The 23,559-nt window shown below is 48.0% G+C and overlaps 1 protein-coding gene across 1 annotated transcript in view; it reads right to left on the bottom strand.

Annotated features, from left to right (window-relative positions):
• LY96 (lymphocyte antigen 96) overlaps nt 1-8,804 on the bottom strand; it is a 34,953-nt gene extending 26,149 nt beyond the window's left edge. The window contains exons 1-2 of the mRNA XM_082259331.1: nt 8,640-8,804; nt 3,659-3,745 (exon numbers count right to left, since the gene is read on the bottom strand). Coding sequence (XP_082115457.1) covers nt 3,659-3,745; nt 8,640-8,760 — 208 coding nt within the window. The 5' untranslated portion in view covers nt 8,761-8,804. The remainder of the gene's footprint in view (nt 1-3,658; nt 3,746-8,639) is intronic.
• Nucleotides 8,805-23,559: the final 14,755 nt, after the last annotated feature.

Genomic DNA, 23,559 nt, shown 5'->3' with positions numbered 1-23,559 from the left:
CTGTTGAGGGCAGATAGCCATCATCCCACTAGCCTCAAAATGGGGATCCCTGTGGGACAGTTTTTCCGCATAAAACGTAACTGCTCATCCGGTGAAGACTATCTACGGGAATCCAGAGAGCTCTATGCGAGATTTCGCGAGAGGGGATACTCACACCGGATGATCAGGAGAGCAAAAAGAAAAGCGGCAGAAAGGGAAAGAAAGGAGCTTCTGAACCAAACTAAATTAAAGTCAGAAAACTCTAACTTACCACGCCTAATCACTAAATATGGCTGCCAGTGGAATGAGGTGAGAAAAATCCTCCAATCACACTGGCATGTCTTACAAAACAATGAATTACTAAAAAATATAGTTGGACCTCGCCCATTGTTAACAGCTAGAAGAGCAACGAATCTCGGTGACTACTTGGTACATTCAGAGTTCACACCCACTACTAAGTCTAATTGGCTTACTGAATTACAGCCTCTCAAAGGAATGTACCCCTGTGGCCACTGTCAGATTTGTACCCATGTAATAAAATCACAGACTTACACTGATTCACAATCCAAGACGACGTATAAAGTCGAGTCTTTCATAAATTGTTCTACCTCTCGAGTTCTGTATATTATAAAGTGCCCCTGCGATAAAATGTATGTAGGGAAGACCAAAAGACAACTCCGTATCAGAATTGGGGAGCACCTCAAAAGTGTACGTCTCAAGGAGGAGACTCCAATTGGCCTACATTTCGCTGAAAAACACTGCGGGGACCCAACAGGCCTCAAGGTAATGGGTTTCTGGGCTTTAAAAATATCACCCAGAAGAGGTGATTTTGATAAAGTCCTCCTAAAAGAGGAAAAAGCCTGGATATTTCGTCTAAAGACATTGACACCTCTGGGACTAAACACTGACATGAGCCTCAGTATATTTTTAGAGCCATGAATATATGAAGTCAATCCCAGCCCCGGTATTAATGATGGAGCTACAAAGTGGTATAATAGGTAGAATATGATAATTAATATTGGGCTATAAAAACATAATAGTGAATAACTAAACATCTTACACCTTAAATGTGATTAGCCATATCACCCTGTCCCACCATTGGTACCGGGCAAATTATGGGAGAATTTCTTTAAATAAGTAACCATCTGACTTAGGCCATCTATACCCCTTCTGAACTGGGATGACTTTATCAGGGCATCTAGATTTAAGACCGGTAGATTGTGGGATGCTTCTAATATCTAAATGTCTGTTTTTGTATGACCAGGGTTATTGTATAAGAGCATAACCCAGGATTCTCTAGTAAATAAAAATGTAAAAAATTCCTTGAATAACGTCCGTTATTGGATGTCCAGCAGATCCTCTGGTTGATAGGGGAAATCTGCATGAACCTAAATAACTCTATCATTGCCCTCTGTATCTGTTTTATTTTGAGACAGTCTTATGCCATGCCATGTATATGCATTTTTTATTTTTCCATAGGGTGACTGTTGGTAGTGCTGAAGCTATAAGGAGCCTTAAAATGCGATAGTGCCAGTACTGTCTAATGATATAATTGAATACCATGAAATCCATATCGATAAACTAAGGATTAGCCCTATATCTCCGATTAGGATATCGAAACTCCAATGTTCTGCCGGTAGTAGTCCTGGAGCCATGCCATAATTATTTGTAAATTAAAGCTGTTGAGCATTACCTTTATTTTACCACAAGATGGAGACAGTCCATCTGGTTTTTAATTGTTATAGGAGGTGGAGATGGAGGAGTGTCTGCAGTACCGCCACCTGTGGGCATTAACCAATCACGCCACTTCCCTATTTATTCACCTCTCAAACCATCCAATGACGTCCTGACGAAGCGTGCGTCACGCACGCGAAACGCGTTGACGTCACACGCCGGCCCCGCACAACCCGGAAGAGCCACTGATGCGCTCCAGCGTCCATCCAAGGTGCGGAAATCCTGTCTCCAAATTGGAACACGCCGTCTCCTCGTGGCTGGCCGGAGCCATACCTGCATGCCGGGCCCTCATCTTAATGTTACCTGGGAAAACAAGCAGAAGCCCACCGATTTAAGATCCAAGTGCATGGTGAGCATTAACTTTATACCGATAGGGGATAGAGAAAAGGCCGTGACCACCAGGCTGTCTGTGGATACCTAGCAAAAATACACCAACCAGCGGAAGGCCATCATTTGGCCCAGGGTCAAATACCATTTCCTATAAGATTCAGCCTAACCCTGGTGTGAGCCTGCGCAGGATGCAGATTGCACTGCGTCTCTCCCCTGCTCCCGCACCTCCATTCCTTATACATTGTAAGTGACGCTCTGCCCCAGAGGAACTATTGTCGGCCTGACATTGCTGCCCCACATACAAGAGGAACTGTACCATCCCCCCCCCCAAAAGTATATTTGCTCTTGATCATCACAGGACTGATCCTCTATATCAAATCCAATCTATCCGGTATGCAGACACTCCTTTAGACACCCTTTCCTTTATGGTGGAAATTACTTTGAAAATTCCGAGTTATTGGTATTCATCACCATAGTGTCATGGTCTAGCCTGCTACTGAGTCGAATATTTGGAATCTTCTATGCATTGTATAGTCCAGCTTGGGACTCCCTTGATATTAGTATATCAGCCGTGTAGCATCAAGCTGTACTAACGGTAACATATTAGATGGTCATGTTCCCTTGCTATTTGATGTTACCACATAGGTCCATCATTACATTTTTTGACTTTTACACTGTGGCATGCCAACCAGTGGATCCCTGAGCTCACCGCGTTCACAAATTCCGATTGGAATGTATGCGGTTAGCCAAGGTTCCCACTGGCTTGATTTTCTGGAGTGTGTGTGAGGCCGGCCTTGTGAGTGTGTGTCATTGTTTTTATGTTATGTATGTTTTCTGTAATTATTTTTGTTGACATACCTGTTGAATTTTTGCAATGTGTCCCCTAGCCGGGGTAATTTTATAACCATGTGTCAATCCTGATCCATAATAAAGTTTTTTCTATTAATTTCACTGAGTTGGTTTGAGCATCCCTTTTTTGCAGCCGTTCTAAGAGGTCTTCTATGACCCCTTTCACCTGTATTCTATAGTATTGTTTCTTTGGCTGTGGTGGCTCCCTTCATACCATTTGAGACCAATTGGATTTCCAACGAGTCTCTTAACGGGGCTGTGTCCCGCCTACATAGGACACAGTAGTCTCACATCTTGGGTGCCTCCTCTGTTTCATATAATGTGATACTCAGGCCAAGACCATTAGAAGCACATGCTGTTGTGTACAGACACACATACCCAGCAGCTTGTTGGGAAATCTCTATGTGACTGTACTACTTCATCACTTGGAGTATAAGGAATAAAGTCACTGACAGCATAAAAAATCACTTCTGGCCCTGAGCCACTTTGTAAGACACTTATAGTTTTATTAAGGGCATGTGAGGATAAAAGTGCTAATTCTAAAGTGCAGTAACTGATAGCAAACAAAACAGAATGTATTCTTTTGGCAAAGACTGTCCTTTCCATGGTCAAAGATGTATAGATGTCCTGTGTCTATCTTTCTCGGGGAAGGTCTGTCAATCATTGGTTACCCTAAGTCTGTATATCAGCAGGTAAGTATCATCCTCTTTTATCAGATTTGTTTTATCCTTTAAACAACTAACTTTAAACAAACAGAAAAAATTACTTGGTATAAATATCATAGAAATATTCACTTCTTCTTTCCAAGTAGCACTACAGGGATCTATAGAAAAAGACAAATGGTTGTTGTCATCTGAAAAACAAATACACATGTATTATAATCAATTCATACAAATAGCTTTTCTTTAATAATGTGACTAAAGGACTTATTAAATGCAGTGAACAAAAATCAACATTTATAGTGCAATTCCAGTCAAAACATCTGTTTTTTCATTTTGTATAAGTTAGGTAGGTAAAGTAAGAACCCCTGGTGGGTTTTAATTGTTGTCTGGGTCTTTGTTTTTGCGAAAAATCAACCCTTCGCTACTAAAATGTGCCTTTCCAGACATCTTCATGACAGCTCATTGATGATTTGATTCTGTTTCCTTATCAACTCCATAGGACTGTATACTAATACATTTTTGTTCCTCCTCATATGCTTGTCCTTTTTTTTTTTCTCTCCTCCATTGACCACTCCAATGACTACAGTACATTCCCTTACCTGGCTGCTGCTATTTTTACCAAGTGTTTGTTCCTGGTGAAGCCCATGCTGCACCCTCCAAATGAGTTTCAAACAGAGAACCCTATCTGGGATCTGGGATAGCTCCTGCAAACAGCCTGGCCTCTGCACAGACACTGATTCTGCTCTTATTTTCACTCCTTTATGCCATCAGTCATCCTTTTCATGGGTATATTCCCCCAGGAGGTGCTTCAAATGAATGCACTTTAATTCATGTGCGTTAATGTGCTTTGCATTAAGCCAGTTTATTAATTTGAACACACTGCCTAATACACATTAAATTATTATTTTTTCCTGCTGATGGAGTTACTTTCATAAAACACAGTTATATTAATGTATGGAAGGATGCCAAGTAATTATATGCCAAATACACAAATTTGACAAGGTCCAGAAGGCATAAGATCTCCTAAGAGAATTGTAAATATGACCCATATCATGTTTAAAATCTAACAAATCATAAAACTTTATTCTGTTAAGTAATAAGGGGATTTTTTGTTACTCACCTTAAAATCCCTTTCTCTGGGTTCATTGATGATCTTCAATATCCAATACCAGGCAGGGTTTTTTAGCCCTACCTACAGGAGTAGGACACCTCCTATGGGCAGTTCTCTCTGAGCATAAAACCCCCTCTCTGCTATAGGCAACCCAATTAGTCACAAGCAATGTCAAAGGAGAAAAAAGAGGGGTGGGTGCTGTGTCTCAGAGCAATCCAGTTTTCATTGATAGACACAGCCTATTCTTCAATATTCATTACCAGACAGGGATGTCCCAAAGTAGTGCCATAACGAGGGGTGGGCAAACCAACTAATAGATAAAAACCCAGGGCAACATGCCAACACTCTGAACCACCCCAAAGGGGCACCCAAGAGTCCTAAATAGCCGCCTGCAAAACATGGCGACCAAAACTAGCATCGGAGGATGCCTAACACATCAACTGTATAAAAATTTTGTAAACAAGTGCAGAGACGACCAAATTGCCTTGCAACATGAGAAACAGACGCTCAATGTCAGAATGCCCAGGAGGTGCTAATCGCCCTGGCAAAATGGGCTGTCACGGGGAGGAGAGGTTCCCACCCTTCAGGAAAAAAGAAAAAGAAAAAAAGGCTATGGGAGAACAGTTCACAGCATAAGATCATGTCCATACTTCTGAACACACTAGACAGAATGAATGGGTTGCCTATAGCAGAGCATGAGCATAATAAAACCCTCCGGCACCCCTACATTACACCCCTTAGACCAGGGGTCCTCAAACTTTTTAAACAGGGGGCCAGTTCACAGTCCCTCAGACACTGTTGGGGGCCGGACTATAGTTTGAAAAAAAATATGAACGAATTCAATGCAGAATGACCAGCGTGCCCCCTTCAATGCAGAGAGACCAGCGTGCCCCCTTTAATGCAGAGAGACCAGCGTGCCCCCTTCAATGCAGACTGACCAGCGTGCCCCCATTCAATGCAGAGAGACCAGCGTGCCCCCATTCAATGCAGAGAGACCAGCGTACCCACTTTCAATGCAGAGAGACCAGCGTGCCCTCTTTCAATGCAGAGAGACCAGCGTGCCCCCTTTCAATGCAGAGAGACCAGTGTGCCCCTTTTAACGCAGAGAGACCAGCGTGCCCCCTTCAATGCAGACTGACCAGCGTGCTCCCATTCAATGCAGAGAGATCAGGCGGCCCCAATTTAATGCAGAGAGACCAGCGTGCCCCCTTTCAATGCAGAGAGACCAGCGTGCCCCCTTCAATGCAGAGAGATCAGCGTTCCCCCATTCAATGCAGAGACCAGCATGCCGTGCCCCCTTCAATGCAGAGAGATCAGCGTGCCCCCATTCAATGCAGAGAGACCAGCGTGCTGTGACCCCATTCAATGCAGACAGACCAGCGTGCCATGCCCCCATTCAATGTAGACAGACCAGCGTGCAGTGCCCCCTTCAATGCAGAGAGATCAGCGTGCCCCCTTCAATGCAGAGAGATCGGCATGCCCCCATTCAATGCAGAGAGACCAGCGTGCCGTGCCCCCTTCAATGCAGAGACCAGTCAGAGCACTTACCTGCAGCGGCGTCTCCTCGAGTCCTCCCGCCTCCTCCTCGGCCAATGGCATGAGTTCGCCTTTCGGCCAATCAGGAATCGGTCTCTGACCCGCTTCCTGATTGGCCAGGAGAAGGATCCATGTGACAATAGCGAATTTTCATTCGCTATTGTCACACAAATGGGTGGGCTAGGGAGCAGTGCTCTGCGCCCCGGGTCCACCCTTTTCTGAAGCCTATTAGAGCCTCTGGCTCTAATTAGGTGATTCAGGGAAAAAAAAAACAATGTGAATGATACATCCCGGCCGGCTGGCCGGGTTCAGAACCCTGGCGGGCCGCAGTTTGAGGACCCCTGCCTTAGACCTTTTGATTCGGTGGAGGTTTTCTCTGACGGTTTTTCAGGGTTCAAGAAAAAGGTTTCTGTGGCAGCTCTGGGCTGAAAGTATAATTATCGCACTACATGTTGGTCTGTTGCAGAGGCTACACAGGTTAAAAGTGTATTCAATGGCAAATTGTTTTTTCCTTTTCTTAAGTTTTGGATAGAATGGGGAAGGGTTAGAATCTCTGTCAAGTATTTATTACTGCCTATGTCTCTATTGTGAATATTCCGTCCCCTATTAATCCTGGTCTCCATTGCCACTGAGACTGAACATGGGCAAAATCCAAATTTTGGGGTTGTCTGTCACAAAAGCAGAAATAGACAGGGAATCTTCCAATGGGGAAACGTGTTCTAGTGGCAATTTATCTTTGGAAAGATTTTCTTTGACCTATAGTTGTATCTATCGCACAGGAAGTGAAGGCTAGATCTGCTGTCCTCTATCTCCACCTCCTGTTTATTTCCCCGATTCAGCTAGGGATTTTGCAGCTGTGGTGGCAACTCTGCACATGCTCCGATTTCAGCGAGATGCTATGCTGAGAATTTCCTCCCTCACATCTGAGCAGCCAGCCCATATGACTATAGAGTGTGGGCGTACACACAGGGGTAAATGACATCCCATTCCCTCCCTCCCTCCTCCATGCCCACTAACCAGCTAAACACAATGGGGGGTGGGATAAAACATGTAGCTTAATGGAGGCTTCACCTCCCTCCTATTTTAAGACACAGGCTGGAGAGGCATGACACATCCTGTGACTGGCAGAAATCCACCCACACCATGTTATTTCCACATTGTTGAACATTTTACATTGATGATAAATCTCTTTCAGAAAGCTCCCAATTTTTCCTACGTTTAGTACTGTTCTAAGCTAAAAAAAATTATAACTATGCTACGGAATTCTCCGAATACCCCTGCCATAGCTTTTTGGCTTACCCTCGTTAATCAGGCACTCCCACTGTATAAATTAATGTGTGAAGCCAGAGGTTGCCCTTGTAAGTTCCATAAAATCTGGGACTTATAGGTGTGTTCAGACCACACTACACCACCTACTACCCAAGGTACTGACCAGAGATAGGGACTTATTGTGGATATTTTTTCACTTTCTCTTGACTACTGTATTTGTATACACTGTTATATGGACAATATACAGTTCAAGTTTGGATTGCACACCTGTTCCTTCAATGCTTGATCTATGTGTAATGAATTGATATACTGTATATTCTATATGGTGATATTTGAGCATTGTTTACTTTATTTTCTGTGTTTTCTTTTATTGTACCCACATATTTTGTGTAAAATATCGTTATCTTAAAAAAAAAAAGCTCCTCCTGCTTACATTTCCCTGCAGACAGGCTGGGAGAGAGCTGGGACATGTGAAAATTGTATATCAGCTGGGAAAAGGGTACTAAGATGTTTTTTTTTACTATTAAAAAGATTACAATGCCATCATCCACATACAGAAATTAAAGGGACAATGTAAATTAAACAGTCTGTGTTTAGTATCACTTAACTAATTTCAGGCTTTGTAGCAAAGCTCCTGTTTTACGTTTCTGCGCTGTTTTTCACTATGTGCTACCACTGTTGGACCCCAAAAATCTAAAAATATTCAGCATTTGCCTAAGGCTTCTCAGGCAGTGAGCACTACATTTTGAGAGGCAGGCAGAATGTCAGATGTACCCCATTTCTGAATGCCCTGGATTTATCCCAAGGCTTTGGTGGCAATTCAGGGAATAGGGTAAAATGAAGCTCCCACAGAACCCATCCACACCTCTGCTAGATTTGATCTTTCAGTGCATTTTGAATGTGTGTATATCTATTTTACCTATAGTTAACAAAAAGTGAGATACTGTATACTGTCCGGAAACCACAACCTGAAAAAAAAAAGCAAGATCATTTTTAATGACCCACACTAAAACACATAGCTGTAGCCTATGCCTTAAATACCTACAAGAACACCTAAAGGTTAACTAAGTAAACCTATAGAGAGTATAGATAGACTTTAATTTCAGCATTCAAGCAAAGACTGTACAAGAAGCTGGATTGCATACATAAATAGAACATATAGTACTTACCACACAGTATATAAAATAACTCCACCGCGCGATTGTTACACATTATGTATTTTGTGATTGTCCTCATCGGAACAAAAAGAAGCAGAATAAAAAACAGAACCCTAATCATATCATCTATCATCCACCATTAAGACCATGAGAGAAAAATCATATACAATCTGTAAGAGGAACAGCAACTCGTCCTCTGATTTCCACTTCCTCTTAAAATGTTTTCTGTTTCTTACGTCAAATTCACAATCCAGGGCAAACAGAGACAGGCTGAGGTTTCACCGAAAACCGGAACTTTTTTTTTTTAATAAAAAAGTTTGTGTAAAGGCAATTTTCTTTTCTTATTTTTGAATAAAATATGGGAGGGAAAAAAAACCCTGTTGGATTTCTATGGCTACCTCTGTCCCGCCAGGAAGATCTAAGCTCCCCATTTACAGGTATGAGTTTGATATGTATGAGCTTGAAGATTCCTCCATTCACACAAACGAGGGGGATGGAGGAATCCATCATCAACGAATAACCTCTATCGAACAGGGATGGCCATACACTGATTAAAATCTGGTCATCCCTGCTGAACTGGCCGCATTTCAATTAGTATATGGCCAGCTTTACTCTACACATTTTTCCCAGTGACCATTGTTTCCATTACTTACAGTGACTGGAAATCCAACACTTTTAGGTTGCCACTGAAACAGGAGCTGCATAAAAAACTTCCAGTGGCAGAATCTGCTATTCAAATTTGTAGTGTTTTTTTCCCGGTAGTACTACAAATAACACAATTCTTGTCTATTTGTCTTTTTCTTGTCATTCTTCCACTGAACATATGGAAGAGGCCTTGGCTGTCATACAGGTTTGACTTTAAACATGTCTGCTTTTCGTTCCATTACATGGTGGATTAATGGGACTAGGAGTTTGCACAAGAAACATAGATATGTTTTTGCTTTCTTACCAGCCAACAGAAATTAATAGCGACACTTCATTTAAGGCAAGACCAACCAGTATTTTTTGTACTTGCTAAAAATGTTCTTAGCCTGAAATATGAAAACTAATGCACCAAGCACAAGTAATGACTAGTAAGCTGCAGTATATTACATTTCTGTTTTGGGATTTAGATATGCTTTAAGCCTGGTGTCTGTTCTGACTCATTCACACAGCCATGTAGCGCAAATTTCTTCATGAGGGAGCCAACAGGTGCTCCATATAGCTGCCTATAGAAGTCAACGGCTGTACGCGTCTATAGGTGTCAGTTATCTTGGTGGAGGCCGAAGTGCTGAGAGGGCTTCCTTTGCAGCTTGGTGCGGATCACCCCCTGGAGGTGGAACAGGAGATGACACGTACCAAGGAGCACTGGATGCGGGTGGATTCCTTATGATGAATGGTATGGTGTGGACTCACAGGACCGTTTCCAGAGTATCTAAAGATGCTTGAAACAAGAGACAAAAGGTTAATGCCAGGCCGAGGGTCATACACAGTGAATCAGTCTGAGGAAATGGAGGTACAGAGGGGTAAGACAAGGAGAGAGTCTGTGGAATCCAGGCCGAGGTAGGTACACAGAATATCCAGCAGAGGTATGGTTCAGGCAGAGAGTGGTCAGGCAAGCCGAGGTCAAACAAGGAGAAACATAGAATGTGTCGGCAGATAAGAACCATTTGGCCCATCTAGTCTGCCCAATATATCTGAATCCTATGAATAGTCCCTGTGCAGATGGGTCAAGGAGCAAGCCGGGTCAAAAGCAGGGACGCAGATAAACAAACAGGTCACAGGTACTAGAGCTGATGATAAACCAGCACTGAAGCACAGCCAGAGAGTGCCTTATATAGGGCCAGGGCTAGGGAGAAGGGCGTGGTGACACACCTGCTCTGTCTCCAGCGTTATATTGTTGCTGAATGGTAATTCCTTTCCTGACAGTGCCCCCCCCCCCTCGAGGGGCAGCCTCTGGATGCCCTACGACCACACTTTCCCGGAAACTTGTTGTGAAACTCTCTCAGGAGTTTAGGAGCATGTATGTTGCCTAATGGTTCCCAAGAGTTGTCTTCCGGCGGGTATCCTTTCCATTTGATTAAATATTGAGTGCGATTGCCTTTCTGTCGACAATCTAGGATGGTCTCAACCACGAATTCAGGCTCCCCTTCTACCGAAACTGGAGGAGGTGGTAACTCTTCTCTTCCAGGGTAGGGGCTTGGTATCGCCGGTTTAAGCAGCGAAGCATGAAACACCGGATGGATCTTAAGAGAGCCAGGCAGGATTAACTCAAAGGCTACAGGATTCACTATTCTTTTGACCTCAAAAGGACAGATGAATCTGGGACCCAACTTCTTGGACAGGCAAGATAATCTTAGATTAACTGACGAAAGCCAAACCTTGTCTCCCACCTTGTATGCTGGGTTCTCCTTCCGTTTGAGATCACAGAACTTTTTATAGGCCTGTTGTGCCTTCAGAATATTGTCCCGTAACAACTGGAGATTAGCTGCAATGGCTGCTAGCCGATCATGGACTGGGGGAACCGTAATTTCCTGATCCAGATTGGGCAAAAAGGAAGGATGGAAGCCATAATTAACCCAAAATGGGGTTTGGTTGGTTGCGGAGTGCACAGAATTATTATAGGCGAACTCCGTGCATGGAAGTAGGGAGGTCCAGTTGTCCTGAGCACTGGTGCAGAAGCATCGGAGGTACTGTTCCAGGGTTTGATTTTTTCTTTCAGTCTGCCCGTTGCTTTGTGGATGATAAGTAGATGACAGGGACACTTAAACCGCCAAAGATTTACAGAGCTCCTTCCAGAACCTAGAGGTAAATTGAACAGCTCGATCCGAGACTATATTGTTCGGAAGTCCATGAAGCCTGACCGCCTCTTTGATAAATGTATTGGCTGTCTCCAAGGCAAAAGGGGTACCCATCATTGGTAGGAAGTGAGCCATTTTAGAGAGTCGGTCTACGACCACTAAGATAGTAGTAAACCGGGGGGCGTGGCCGGGATGTGAGCCTGAGCGGACGTGTGGCTGCAGAGCTCCGTGATCATCCGTGCTAATTCCTCCGTTTTAGGGCTATTTTGTTTGCAATACCTGGCTTGCCGGCTTGTCCTGCTTCTCTGGATCGTCCTGGTCCTGCTGCCATGTCGACCAAGCCGAAGGGTAAGCTGCCTAAGGATCCGAAACCTCAGCGCCCCGGGAAGAGCCGGGCCACGTGTCCTCCCGGCGCCATCTTGCCAGTCTCCAGCAGCCCCCAGGCAGGTCGCTGCTCCAGGGCCTCGGCGGGGATGTCTTCCTCCCCTGACTCGCAGCCGTCGGGCTCACAGACACCGGAGCGGAGCTCTCCTGCGCCCGCGGAAGTGGCGGTGGAGGTGGCGGCGATCACCGGACCCATCCTCGCGGCCATTGAAGGCTGCAAGGGTTCCCTCATGCTCCGCATCGACAGCGTGGCCTCCAAATGCACCCTGATACGCCACGATCTGGACAAAATCAGGGGCAGGATGACGGAGGCTGAGGATCGGATTGGAGAGGTAGAGGACCGGCAGGGATCCCATTCGGCTCAGCTAGCGGACTTACAGGCGTTGGTCGCCGCGCTCACTAGCAAGGTGGATGATGCCGAGAACAGGCAGCGCCGAAATAACATCCGTGTGGTGGGCTTGCCGGAGGGCGCGGAAGGTGATCGCCCTGAAGCCTTTGCTGAGGACTTCTTCAAATCCCTGCTGCACCTGCATGACCTTCCTGCTACCTATGTGGTTGAGCGGGCTCACCGGGTGCCCACGGGCAAGCGACCCTCGGGGGCCCCCCCCCCCAGACCGTTCCTGGTCCGGATGCTGAATTACCGGGACCGGGATATGATCCTTGCTGCGGCTAGGAAGCAAGAGGAGTTGCCCTATGAGAATTCCAGGGTGATGTTATTCCCGGACTTCTCGGCTGAAGTACAGAGACGCCGCAGATCCTTTAATGAGGTGAGACGTCGCCTGCGGGAGAGGAATATCAAATACAGTATGCTGTATCCCAGTCGGCTGAGAGTGGCCCATCAGGGCACGGTGCGATTCTTCGAGACCCCCCCAGATGCCAGTGATTGGATCGACACCTTGGGTGCTGCGGCCTGATTGTTGCTGACCCCCTATGTCCCCCTCGGCTGTATGATGTCCCGGATTCTGTAAGTGAACTCCTGCACTGACTTCTGCCCTGTTTGCCCCTTTTATTCCCACTCCTGCTCTCCTACATGCTCCTATTCTGCCTCCCTTGGATGTGTTTCTCAGGACTCCTGGACACTTGCACCTCCTTCCTCACGGTGGATGCTTGCCCTGCATCCTCCTTTGGCCCTTATGTCCCTTTTGTTTACCATGGAGCTCGGGTGAACTGCACTATTTTTTCCCCTTTTTTTTTTTCCCCTTTGCTTGACTTTTTGCCTTCTTTTTGTTTTTTGACAGGCTCCCTGAACTGTGCTTCCCGCTAGCCCTGTTGGCGGTGGGCGGACTATTTTTGGACAGACTGTGGCGGTAGGCCCAGGCGGTCTGTTGGCTGGTGCCTAACCGCTTTTTTTTTCTCAGTTTTTGGGTTCAAACTGTCCCTGGGCTCTCCCCCTTGTTTTTGGGGGTAACGGGGTACAGTAGGGTAAACGTTATGTGTTTGGGGTGTTGTGCTCTCCCTCTAGGAGGGCTTACTTTGTTTGTGTTTTTGTTTGGTGCATGGGTTTACTCAATCTTGCTGCTCCCCAGGAGGAAGTACCTATGGGTGATACTTCTGGGGTGTTCATTTATGTAACCTTCCAGGATGGCATCACGTAAACCATCTACCTTCTCTGTGCTATCCTGGAACGTACGGGGTCTCAATTCCAAGTTTAAGCGGGCATTGCTCTTTCAGTATGTGCAGCGTTACAACCCCTCCATACTGGTTTTGCAAGAAACCCACCTGGTGGGCAGCAAGCTCCTGTCTCTTAAAAAACCGTGGGTACAGAGGTCGTTCCATGCCTCCTACTCTACTTATGCAAGGGGTGTTTCTGTACTGATTCACAAATCTTTGCCCTGTGTGGTGGAGGCGGTGCACACCGACCCCTCCGGTAGATATGTGGTGCTGGTGCTCACTATGTGGCAGCAGAGGTATGTGGTGGCGGGCATTTATGTGCCCCCACCGTTCAAAGCTGAGGTCCTGTATACCGTCCTGGAGAGGGTCTCCGGCTACTGTCCTGCCAAACTGCTTCTCCTGGGGGACTTCAACGCCATCCTCTCCCCGGACCTTGACAGGCCCTTGCCTCTCAAGGCCTTTTCCAGGGACCTTCTCCATTGGTCTTCGGCCGCCGGGTTACAGGAGATTTGACGCTGGAAACACCCCCAGGAGAAGGTTTATTCCTGCTTTTCTGCTACTCACAAAACATCCTCCAGGATAGACTATGGCTTCGCCAACCCGCTCATGTTGTCTGATGTGGAGGAGGTCTCTTATCTCCCCAGCGGCTTGTCGGACCATAGTCCCTTGCAGGTCTTTATTCGCTCGGGCTGTGACCGCAGTAGTGCTATGTGGCGCCTCGGTGCCCAGTGGGTGGACCAGCCCGAGATTGTAGCTCAGACCCCGTCTATGATAAAGGACTATTGGCAGACTAATGCAGGTACGTCCTCTCCCGGACTGGTATGGGTCGCCTTTAAGGCGGTTACTAGGGGCCACTATATTTCGGCAATCAAAGCCGTTCGAGTTCAGCAGCTGGCTACGGTGTCTGACTTGGAGGCGGCGGCCGAGGCGGCTTCTGGCCGCTATGTCCGGGACCCCTCGGCCGCTAACTTTGACGAACTGCAGGCGAGTAAGAGAGACTTACATCTACACCTGACTGAGGTCACCCGTTTGTCTATGTACCACTCTAAACAGAGGTTGTTTGAATACAGGGATCGGAACGGGAAACTGTTGGCGGTTATGTCTCACCATGATGCCCCCCTCACCCTGGTTCCGGAGCTCACTTCTCCTTCTGGGGAGGCGGTCACCTCACCGGAGGGAATTTTGGGGCTTTTTGGGGACTTCTACTCCCGATTATATGCTACTACCTTGCCCGCGGACCTCCGGCCGGAGGTTCAGCAACAGCTCCTGGATCCGGTTGCCCTGGGTTGGTTGTCGGAAGCCGAGCGCTCCGACTTGGTTCGGCCGGTCACGGCGGAGGAGGTGGAGATAGTGATATGTTCTATCCCTGGAGGCAAGGCCCCTGGCCCCGATGGGCTGCCCATTGAATTCTACAAAACTCATGCCGGAGTGCTGGCCCCCCTGCTGGCGGCTTTGTACAATGACTGCCTGGAGATGGGCTCCTTGCCGCCCTCTATGGCGGAGACACACATTATCCTGATCCCTAAGCCCCCGAAGGACCCGAAGCTGTGTGCTTCCTACCGCCCAATTGCCCTCCTTAATAATGACCTCAAGGTTCTCACAAAAATTCTTGCCTCCAGACTTCGCCCCATCCTCCCCTCCGTGATTGACCAGGATCAAACGGGGTTCATGGCCAACAGATCTACAGATGTCAATCTGCGTAGGCTTTATACTAATTTGCAAACTCAACATTTGAACTCCGGTGCAAGGGTGGACGCCTCCTTAGATATAGAGAAGGCTTTTGATTCGGTGGAATGGCTGTTCCTGTGGGAGGTCCTCAGGAGAATGGGGTTCCCCCTGTTGTTTATACGATGGTTGCAGACAATCTACAGATCTCCAAGGGCGGCCATTCGTTTGGGAGGAAGGCTGTCCCCTTCGTTCCTGTTGTCCAGAGGTACGCGGCAGGGCTGTCCTCTTTCTCCGGCCCTTTTCGCCATCGCCATGGAACCCTTGGCCGAGGCGCCCGAACCTCGCCGGAGGTTCGGGGGCTTCGGGTGGCGTGGCTGGAGGAGAGGGTGGCGCTGTACGCGGACGACCTCCTGTTGTTTTTGCAGGATGCGGGTCCCTCCCTTCGGGGGGCTCTGGACATCCTGGACGGCTTCTCCAGGGTGACGGGCCTGAAGGTGAATTGGTCAAAGTCCCAGCTGCTTGCGATCGACGGGGCGGCCAGGAGCGCTGCCCCGCCGGATCTCTCGCTACAGTGGGTCGACAGTTTCATGTATTTGGGGGTGAGGGTGTCTAAGGACCCCTCGAATTTTATTTCCCTTAATCTAGACCCGGTGATGCAGGATGTTCGGGCCAGGCTGAAGGCATGGGAGAACCTTCCCCTCTCCCTGTTGGGCAGGGTGAATCTGATAAAAATGAAGATCCTCCCTAAATTGACCTACCTCTTTCGCCACTCACCCCAATGGATCCCCAAAACCTTCTTCACCAATTTGAATAGGCTCTTCTCCTCCTTTTTGTGGGGCCCTCGCCCCCCCCCGCTACAAGTTTTCAACGCTGATGAGACCCCAGTCCCAGGGGGGTCTAGCCTTCCCAGACTGTCATAAATATTTTTTGGCCTCCCAGTTGGTTTCCGCGGTATGGTGGCTGTCTCCTGATGCCTCCAACTCCGCGGTGGTGCTGGAGGCGGCGGTGTTGGGGTCAATGGAGGCGCTGTCGCATCTGTTGTTCCGGGGCCCCAAGGCTCTGTATCCTTTGACCTCATCCATGCAAACGACGCTCAGAGCCTGGCGTCAGGGCCTGGCGCTGGAGGCTTACCCGAGCACCGCGGTCTCCCCTAAGGCGCCGCTGTGGATCAACCCTACTCTGCCCCGCTTGTACTCCCTCCCCGACCCGGCGGCCTGGACCAGATACGGCATTAAGGTGATTTCAGATCTGTCCTCGGACCTCTCCCTCCCTTCATTTGACCAACTTTGTGAATCTCACGGGGTGCCCCCGTCTCACCTCTTCCGTTATCTCCAGTTGTCCCATGCCTTCGGGGCTCAGTTCCCGCGGGGGGGCGGGGGTGGTGCAGTCGGATCTGGAGCGGGTTCTTCGGTATGATTGCTCCGCCCGCGCCGCCTCGGTCCTGCACGCCCATCTCCTTCGAGTGTTCTCTCCGGAGCTCTCGGGTCTCCGAGATCGGTGGACTCGGGATGTCCCGGACATGGACGCCGAGGACTGGCAACAGGTGTGGGATTCCCCCTTTAAGATCCTGGTCTCACTAAGGGACCGCATGGTGCAGTATAAGATCGCCCACCGGGCGTACTTCACTCCCCATCGCCTACACAAAATGCATGAGTCCCACTCCCCGGAGTGTTGGCGGTGCGGCCACACGCCCAGGGACTTTATCCACATTTTCTGGACCTGCCCAGATCTGTCTGATTACTGGTCTCGGGTCCACGCAGCTGCAAACGGAGTGTTGCAGGTTTCGATAGACCCCTCGCTCAAGACGGCCCTGTTAGGCCTACTGGACGATCTGTTCCCTAGGGTGGCGGATCGCACCCTCATGGGTCTCCTCCTGTTTTTCGCCAGAAAGAACGTAGTACTTCATTGGAGGCAGCGGTCCCCTCCCCCGCTCCGGTGGTGGAGGGCGCTGGTGGATTCGGTGATACCGTTGTACAAGGACACGTATTCTCACAGGGGATGCCCCAAAAAGCATGACAGGGTTTGGGCCAAGTGGTTGGCGGACTCCTCCGTGCCGCTGCTTGCCGCCTGTCTGGGCGGGGGCGGCTCCGGGGTTCCATAGACCGCTATCCGGGACCGGCCGAGAGGCGGCCCGGACTATACTACTTATCTTATGCTGTACACTGATTAACGTTGTATTCTTGCTGCCAGAATAATTATGCCCCTGCGTGGGCTCACTTTTCCCCCTTTTTTTTGTTCATGTTTGATTGCCGTGACGATGACCATGCGCTGCAAGACTGTTATGTGAACCTTTTTGCACCTATTGTTTTTGTGTTGTTATGTTTTTCTGCTGAAACAATAAAAAGATTTTCAAAAAAAAAAAAGATAGTAGTAAACCCTTCTGAGGGTGGAAGCTCGACTATAAAGTCCATAGATAGACCCTTCCAGGGTAGTTCCGGAATTGGCAATGGTCTTAACAGTCCCCATGACTTTACTTTTGCCCCCTTGTTGCGTTGACAGGTGATGCAGGAATCTACATATGTTTTGCAGTCCTGGTGTAATTTAGGCCACAAAAAGTGGCATTGAATGAGTTCAAAGGTCTTCCTTACCCCAAAATGCCCTGCAAGTTTGTGGTCATGGAAGGTCTTGAGGACCATGAATCTCACTTGTGTGGGAACAAAAATTTTCTCCTGAAACCAGAGGAACCCTTCCCGCTTATGTAGAGATTTGGCTTCTTGTCCTGTATACTGGGTAGAGGCTTGTTGAATTGAGGACCGTAAGTCCGTATGGATCAGAAAAAAGTTTTGAGCCGACAGGATGGTACTGGGCTCTGTTGTACCGGGAGTGTCTGGAAACATCCAGGACAGGGCATCCGCTTTTCCACTCTTAGACCCTGGCCTGTAGGTAATGTGGAAATTGAAGCGTGAGAAAAATAAGGCCAACCGGGCTTGCCGAGGTCTCAACCGTTTGGCGGCCCACAGATATTCGAGATTCTTGTGGTCCGTGAATATCATAATAGGGTGCACTGCCCCTTCCAACCATTCCTCCAGGGCAGATTTAATGGCTAGAAGTTCTTGATCCCCCACATCATAATTCCTCTCAGGAGGTGACATCTTCTGAGAGAAAAATGCTACTGGGTGTAGTAAGGCCTTTGGGCCTTGTCGTTGGGACAGAATAGCCCCCGTGGCTACTTCTGAGGCATCTACCTCGAGAATGTAGGGTAAATCTGGATCTGGATGTTGAAGAATCGGAGCGGGCACAAACAGGCTCTTTAATTTATCAAAGGCAAACTGGGCCTCTGGCGACCAGCGGAAACGGATCTGCTGGCGTGTTAGCTGGGTGATGGGTGTGACAATTGTTGAGAAGCCCTTTACGAATCTTCTGTAGAAGTTAGCGAAGCCCACAAATCGCTGAACTCCTTTCATATCCGTGGGGGCTGGCAACTCCAAAATTGCCTTCACCTTCTGAGGATCCATCGAGACGCCCTCTGTTGAAATGATAAGCCCCAGAAACTGAAAAGATCCTCTCTCAAATTCACACTTCTCCAGTTTCACGTAGAGTCCATGTTTCCTCAGGGTGGTTAGAACTTTTTTAACATGAATTCGATGGAGTTCTAGAGAGGGGGAGAAGACCAGGATGTCATCTAGGTAAACAATTAAGAAGTTATCCAGAAATTCACGGAAAATGTCATTTACCAGATGTTGGAAAGTGGCTGGGGCATTGCACAGCCCGAATGGCATGACCATATATTCGTAGTGGCCAAAACGGGTTCTAAATGCAGTTTTCCACTCATCCCCCTCTCGGATGCGGATAAGATTGTATGCCCCTCGGAGGTCTAGTTTAGTGAAGACTCAAGCATTCCGGAAGCGCTGGAACAATTCTGGAATTAGAGGGAGAGGGTAGCGGTTTTTAATAGTAACTTTGTTGAGTTCCAGATAATCAACACAAGGTCTTAACTTACCGTCCTTCTTCTCTACAAAAAATATTCCAGCGCCAGCTGGGGAGGATGAGGGCCTGATGAACCCCTTTTTCAGATTCTCATCGACATAGGACCGGAGAGTTTCTAATTCCTTTTCAGATAGGGGGAAGATCCTTCCAAAAGGGATCTCTGCCCCTGGGAGAAGCTCAATGGGGCAGTCGTAGGGCCTGTGAGGGGGTAGAACATCAGCTTTCTTCTTGTCGAAAACATCCTTAAAGTCCCGGTAAGCTGCAGGAATGTCTTCGAAGGAGTCTGAGGCCGGCTGGACGGCTAGGCAAGTGGCTGCAACTTGGGATTCTGAAGGGAAGCAATGATCCAGGCATTTTTTAATCCAATCAATCTGTGGATTGTGGGCTTGGAGCCATGGTAGGCCTAGGATGACCGGGAATAAGGGAGAGGACAGGACATCGAAGCGGAGGAGCTCTTGATGACCCGAGTCCGTGGTAGTAAGGACCGGGTAGGTCTCCCTGGTCACGGGTCCGGAACTAGGCAGGGCTCCGTCGGCCAGGAAAACTTAAAGCTGTTTCTCCTTGGCTTGCAGGGGTACCCCTAGCTTCGCAGCTAGTGTACAATCCAGGAAGCAACTGCAAGCTCCGGAATCAATAATTGCCGTGAGCTGGATCCTCTCTTCTGCTACGTGTAGGGAGACAGGAAAGATAAGGTGAGCAAGGGATGGCTCAGAGACCTGACAGTTCGGGACAGACCATGAACAGCACTTACTAGGCCTCACAGGGCAATTGCGGAGGAAGTGGCTGGAAGCTCCGCAGTATAGACAGAGGTTCGCCTGGCGGCGGCGTTGTCTCTCTTCGGGGGTCAGGGAGGAACGAATGAGCCCAATTTGCATAGATTCCCCGTCTGCCGGGGCATGGACAGCTGGTCCTGGAAGAGGAGAGGCCATAAATGGGACCTTTGGCATGACCCACGTGGCTCGAGACCCTTGAAGGCGTTCTGAGCGTCGCTCCCGCAGACGCCTATCCATTTGTATGACAAGAGCGATTAGATCCTCTAAGGATGCAGGTGTTTCTACCCAAGCCAGCTCGTCTTTTAAAGCTTCCGAGAGGCCATGACGGTACTGTTATTTCAATGCTGCCTCGTTCCAGTCCGTGTCGGCTGCCCATCTACGGAAGTCTACCGTATAGTCCTCGGCCGGGCGTTTGTTTTGCTGGAGGGGATGCAGGGCCGACTCTGCCGTGACCGTACGGTGGGGATCCTCGTATAATTGGGCCATAGCCTCAAAGAAAGAGTTTGTGGAATTCAGGATTGGACTCTTCTGTTCCAAGAGATTGTGTGCCCAAGTCTGAGGTTCTTCGGCCAGTAGGCAAAGTATGAATCCCACCTTGACGGACTCAGAGTAGAAGGTCCTAGGTTGAAGGGCTAGGTATAATTAACAAGCATTCCTGAAGGCCCTGAATTTCCTACGCTCCCCACGGAAGCGTTCTGGCGTGGGCACCTGTGGTTCCGGGGGCGGAGCTGAAGCCGAATGGCCGGAGCTAGCTTGGTCCGGTTGGGCCGGAGCCGGCAGCAAGCTAGTGGATGGCTGATTTGGGTCAAGTGGAGGAGAAGGGCCGGCCGTGTTGAGTACTCGACCCTCTAGCTGGAAGTACCCATCTTGTAGCCTTTGCACAGCTTGGGTCAGGGCTGAAACCTGCTGGCATAGGGCCTCGAGCTGGGAAGCACCTCTGTCGGCCTCTGACATGGCTGGTTTATGCTGCCAGTTACCTTGGTGGAGGCTGAAGTGCTGAGAGGGCTTCCTTTGCAGCTCGGTGCGGATCACCCCTGGAGGTGGAACAGGAGATGACACGTCCCAAGGAGCACTGGATGCGGGTGGATTCCTTATGATGAATGGTATGGTGTGGACTCACAGGACCGTTTCCAGAGGATCTAAAGATGCTTGAAACAAGAGACAAAAGGTTAATGCCAGGCCGAGGGTCATACACAGTGAATCAGTCTGAGGAAATGGAGGTACAGAGGGGTAAGACAAGGAGAGAGTCCGTGGAATCCAGGCCGAGGTAGGTACACAGAATATCCAGCAGAGGTATGGTTCAGGCAGAGAGTGGTCAGGCAAGCCGAGGTCAAACAAGGAGAAGTTATAAAGAAGTAGGGTAAGTTGGCGCTGCCAACTTACCCTACTTCTTTATAACATTTTAATATAGCCTTTATACTATATTTTTGGGGTAGGCTTCAGCCAACTTTTTCAGCTTTATCCCCTTGCGCGGAATCTTTTACATATCAAAACAAGGAGAAGTGCAGATGGGTCAAGGAGCAAGCCGGGTCAAAAGCAGGAACGCAGATAAACAAACAGGTCACAGGTACTAGAGCTGATGATAAACCAGCACTGAAGCACAGCCAGAGAGTGCCTTATATAGGGCCAGGGCTGGGGAGAAGGGCATGGTGACACACCTGCTCTGCCTCCAGCGTTCTATTGTTGCTGAATGGTAATTCCTTTCCTGACAATAGGCAAGTGCCTGTGTAAACATCCATATCTATATGGACGTACAATTTTGGACACATAAATCTGCGTCATGTGTACAGGTGGTCCCCGGGTTACAAACAAGAGGTTCTGTAGGTTTGTTCTTAAGCCAAATTTGTTTGTAAGTCAGAACAGGTAAATTTTTAAAGCGTAGCCCCAGCCATAATAATAATTTTTACGTTTTTTGGATAGCATAGGAAAGAGGTAACACCCCTGTTCCATTTGTTTTGCTGTGTGTGCCCCTGTGCATAAGATTTCACCTCACTTTCTGACCCTAGGACAATTGGATTTTGAAAATTTTGGGCTGTTGTGGACAAGGATTAGTGATAAAGCTTCAGTGGAGACACCTTTTTCCCATGAGAACTCTTACAGGATTGAATTTCTCTTCCTAGGGCTAGATTTCTCCTCGCTTCCTGTTGTCTCCTTACATTTGTAAGTAGGAGTCGTTTGTAAGTTGGATGTTTGTAACCCGGGACCAACTGTATATGGACATATGCTTATGTTTAAAAAAATACTTCTATAACCAGCACCTGTGGGCTCCCTAGGGCATAAATAGAATGTACAAGTGTACATAAAGAATATACGCCATGCAACCAGATACGGCTGTGTGCAAGAGCCTTTTTAAAGGTATACTTCGTACTAAACTGATATGGGGAGCTAAGCATCCCTTTACCATTTATCATTGCCACCAATGAAGCTAGTTATAAAAAACCCTCCCTCTTCTATCCATCCCTGCTCATCCTCTTTGGTCATTGGTATAAATATAGGGTTTTTATTTGGGGGAGGGGCTGCTCAGTTCTAAAGGGTAGAGGAATGTATTAGCATACCAACCTGAAATGTTAAACATAACTGTGTATAGATATAAAGACTCGTAATTTCTAACCTTAACAGGGTTTTAGAAAAAAACATCCATTAGCAGGATTTAATTGATAAGTTTAGCACTTAAAATGGTCTTTACAAAGTTGCACAAATCAGTTATTAGTTCTTCATTCTTGGGGTTTACTGGAAACGTGGTTGAGAAATTCTACACTGTAGTAATGTGTGTTTTTTTTTGTTTCAGAAATAACATTTATTGAACTTAAACTTGAAGGTTATACAATAAATTCAACCCAAAATTCTATCCAGCACTATCTCCACAGGTGCAAGACCAGGAGCTGCCAACCAGTCCCCCCAGAGCTTGCCAATTTTTCCCAGTATAAGTAAAATGATATGAGTATAAGGGTGTTGCCCATGCTAATTACCCCTTATCTATGGCTGGGAGTCCTATAAGTTTTCCACTGTTGCAGGAGGAGTCTACGGGCCTGCAATAGGGCTCTATTAACACCTGCTGTCAGTGAGAGGTCCTCCAGTATGCGTAAATGCATTGGGTAGGTTTAATCCGAATAGGAATTGGAAAAACTGTATTAATAGTGTTACCACTCCCGACCAATAGCCGTGATGTTTAGGGCAGTGCCACAGAAGGTGGGTAAGGGCACCTTGGGTGGTTGCACATTTAGCTCATAGAGGGGATTGCAAGATACCCATACGTATAGTAGAGGCGTATAGTAGGCCCAAAGGACAATGTATAATTGTGAGAGCCTCTGAGTAGTGTTAAATGAGCTTTGCATGACTGATTCTAGAGCAGCCGTCATTAAATGGCGGCCCGCGTTCCAAATACGGACCGAGCGACGCTCCTGCCTGGACCGTCAGTGTACAGTGACACATCTCCACTCCACAGTCATTGGTTGCTGGGACCACGAACATCCCTGCAACCAATGGCATTGCGTTTGCGCCCCTCCCCCTGCTGTATACTTATTCACAGCTCCCGGCCGGGCCCTGAGGTGAGACGTGACGTCCCCACCCCCTGCTACTTGTTATCTCTTCCTCTCTCACTCAGTCAGGCGCGAGCTACGATGTGATATGCGTGCTCCGCCTCCTTCAGCAGGACTCCCCGCACAGTTCTCGAAGCCTCGGTGTAGCTTGTTATCTCTGCTGGCTCCCGCTCCCTGCCCGTCTCAAGGTATGTGGGGTGTTTACAGGGGCACGATGATGGACACAGTTACTCTTAAGGTTCACTGATGT

This window comes from Pelophylax lessonae (assembly GCF_965119305.1).
Source record: "Pelophylax lessonae genome assembly, chromosome: 5".
Lineage (NCBI taxonomy): Eukaryota > Metazoa > Chordata > Amphibia > Anura > Ranidae > Pelophylax > Pelophylax lessonae.
The sequence above is the reverse complement of the archived record's forward strand: the minus strand, read 5'-3'. Positions and strand labels throughout refer to the sequence as shown.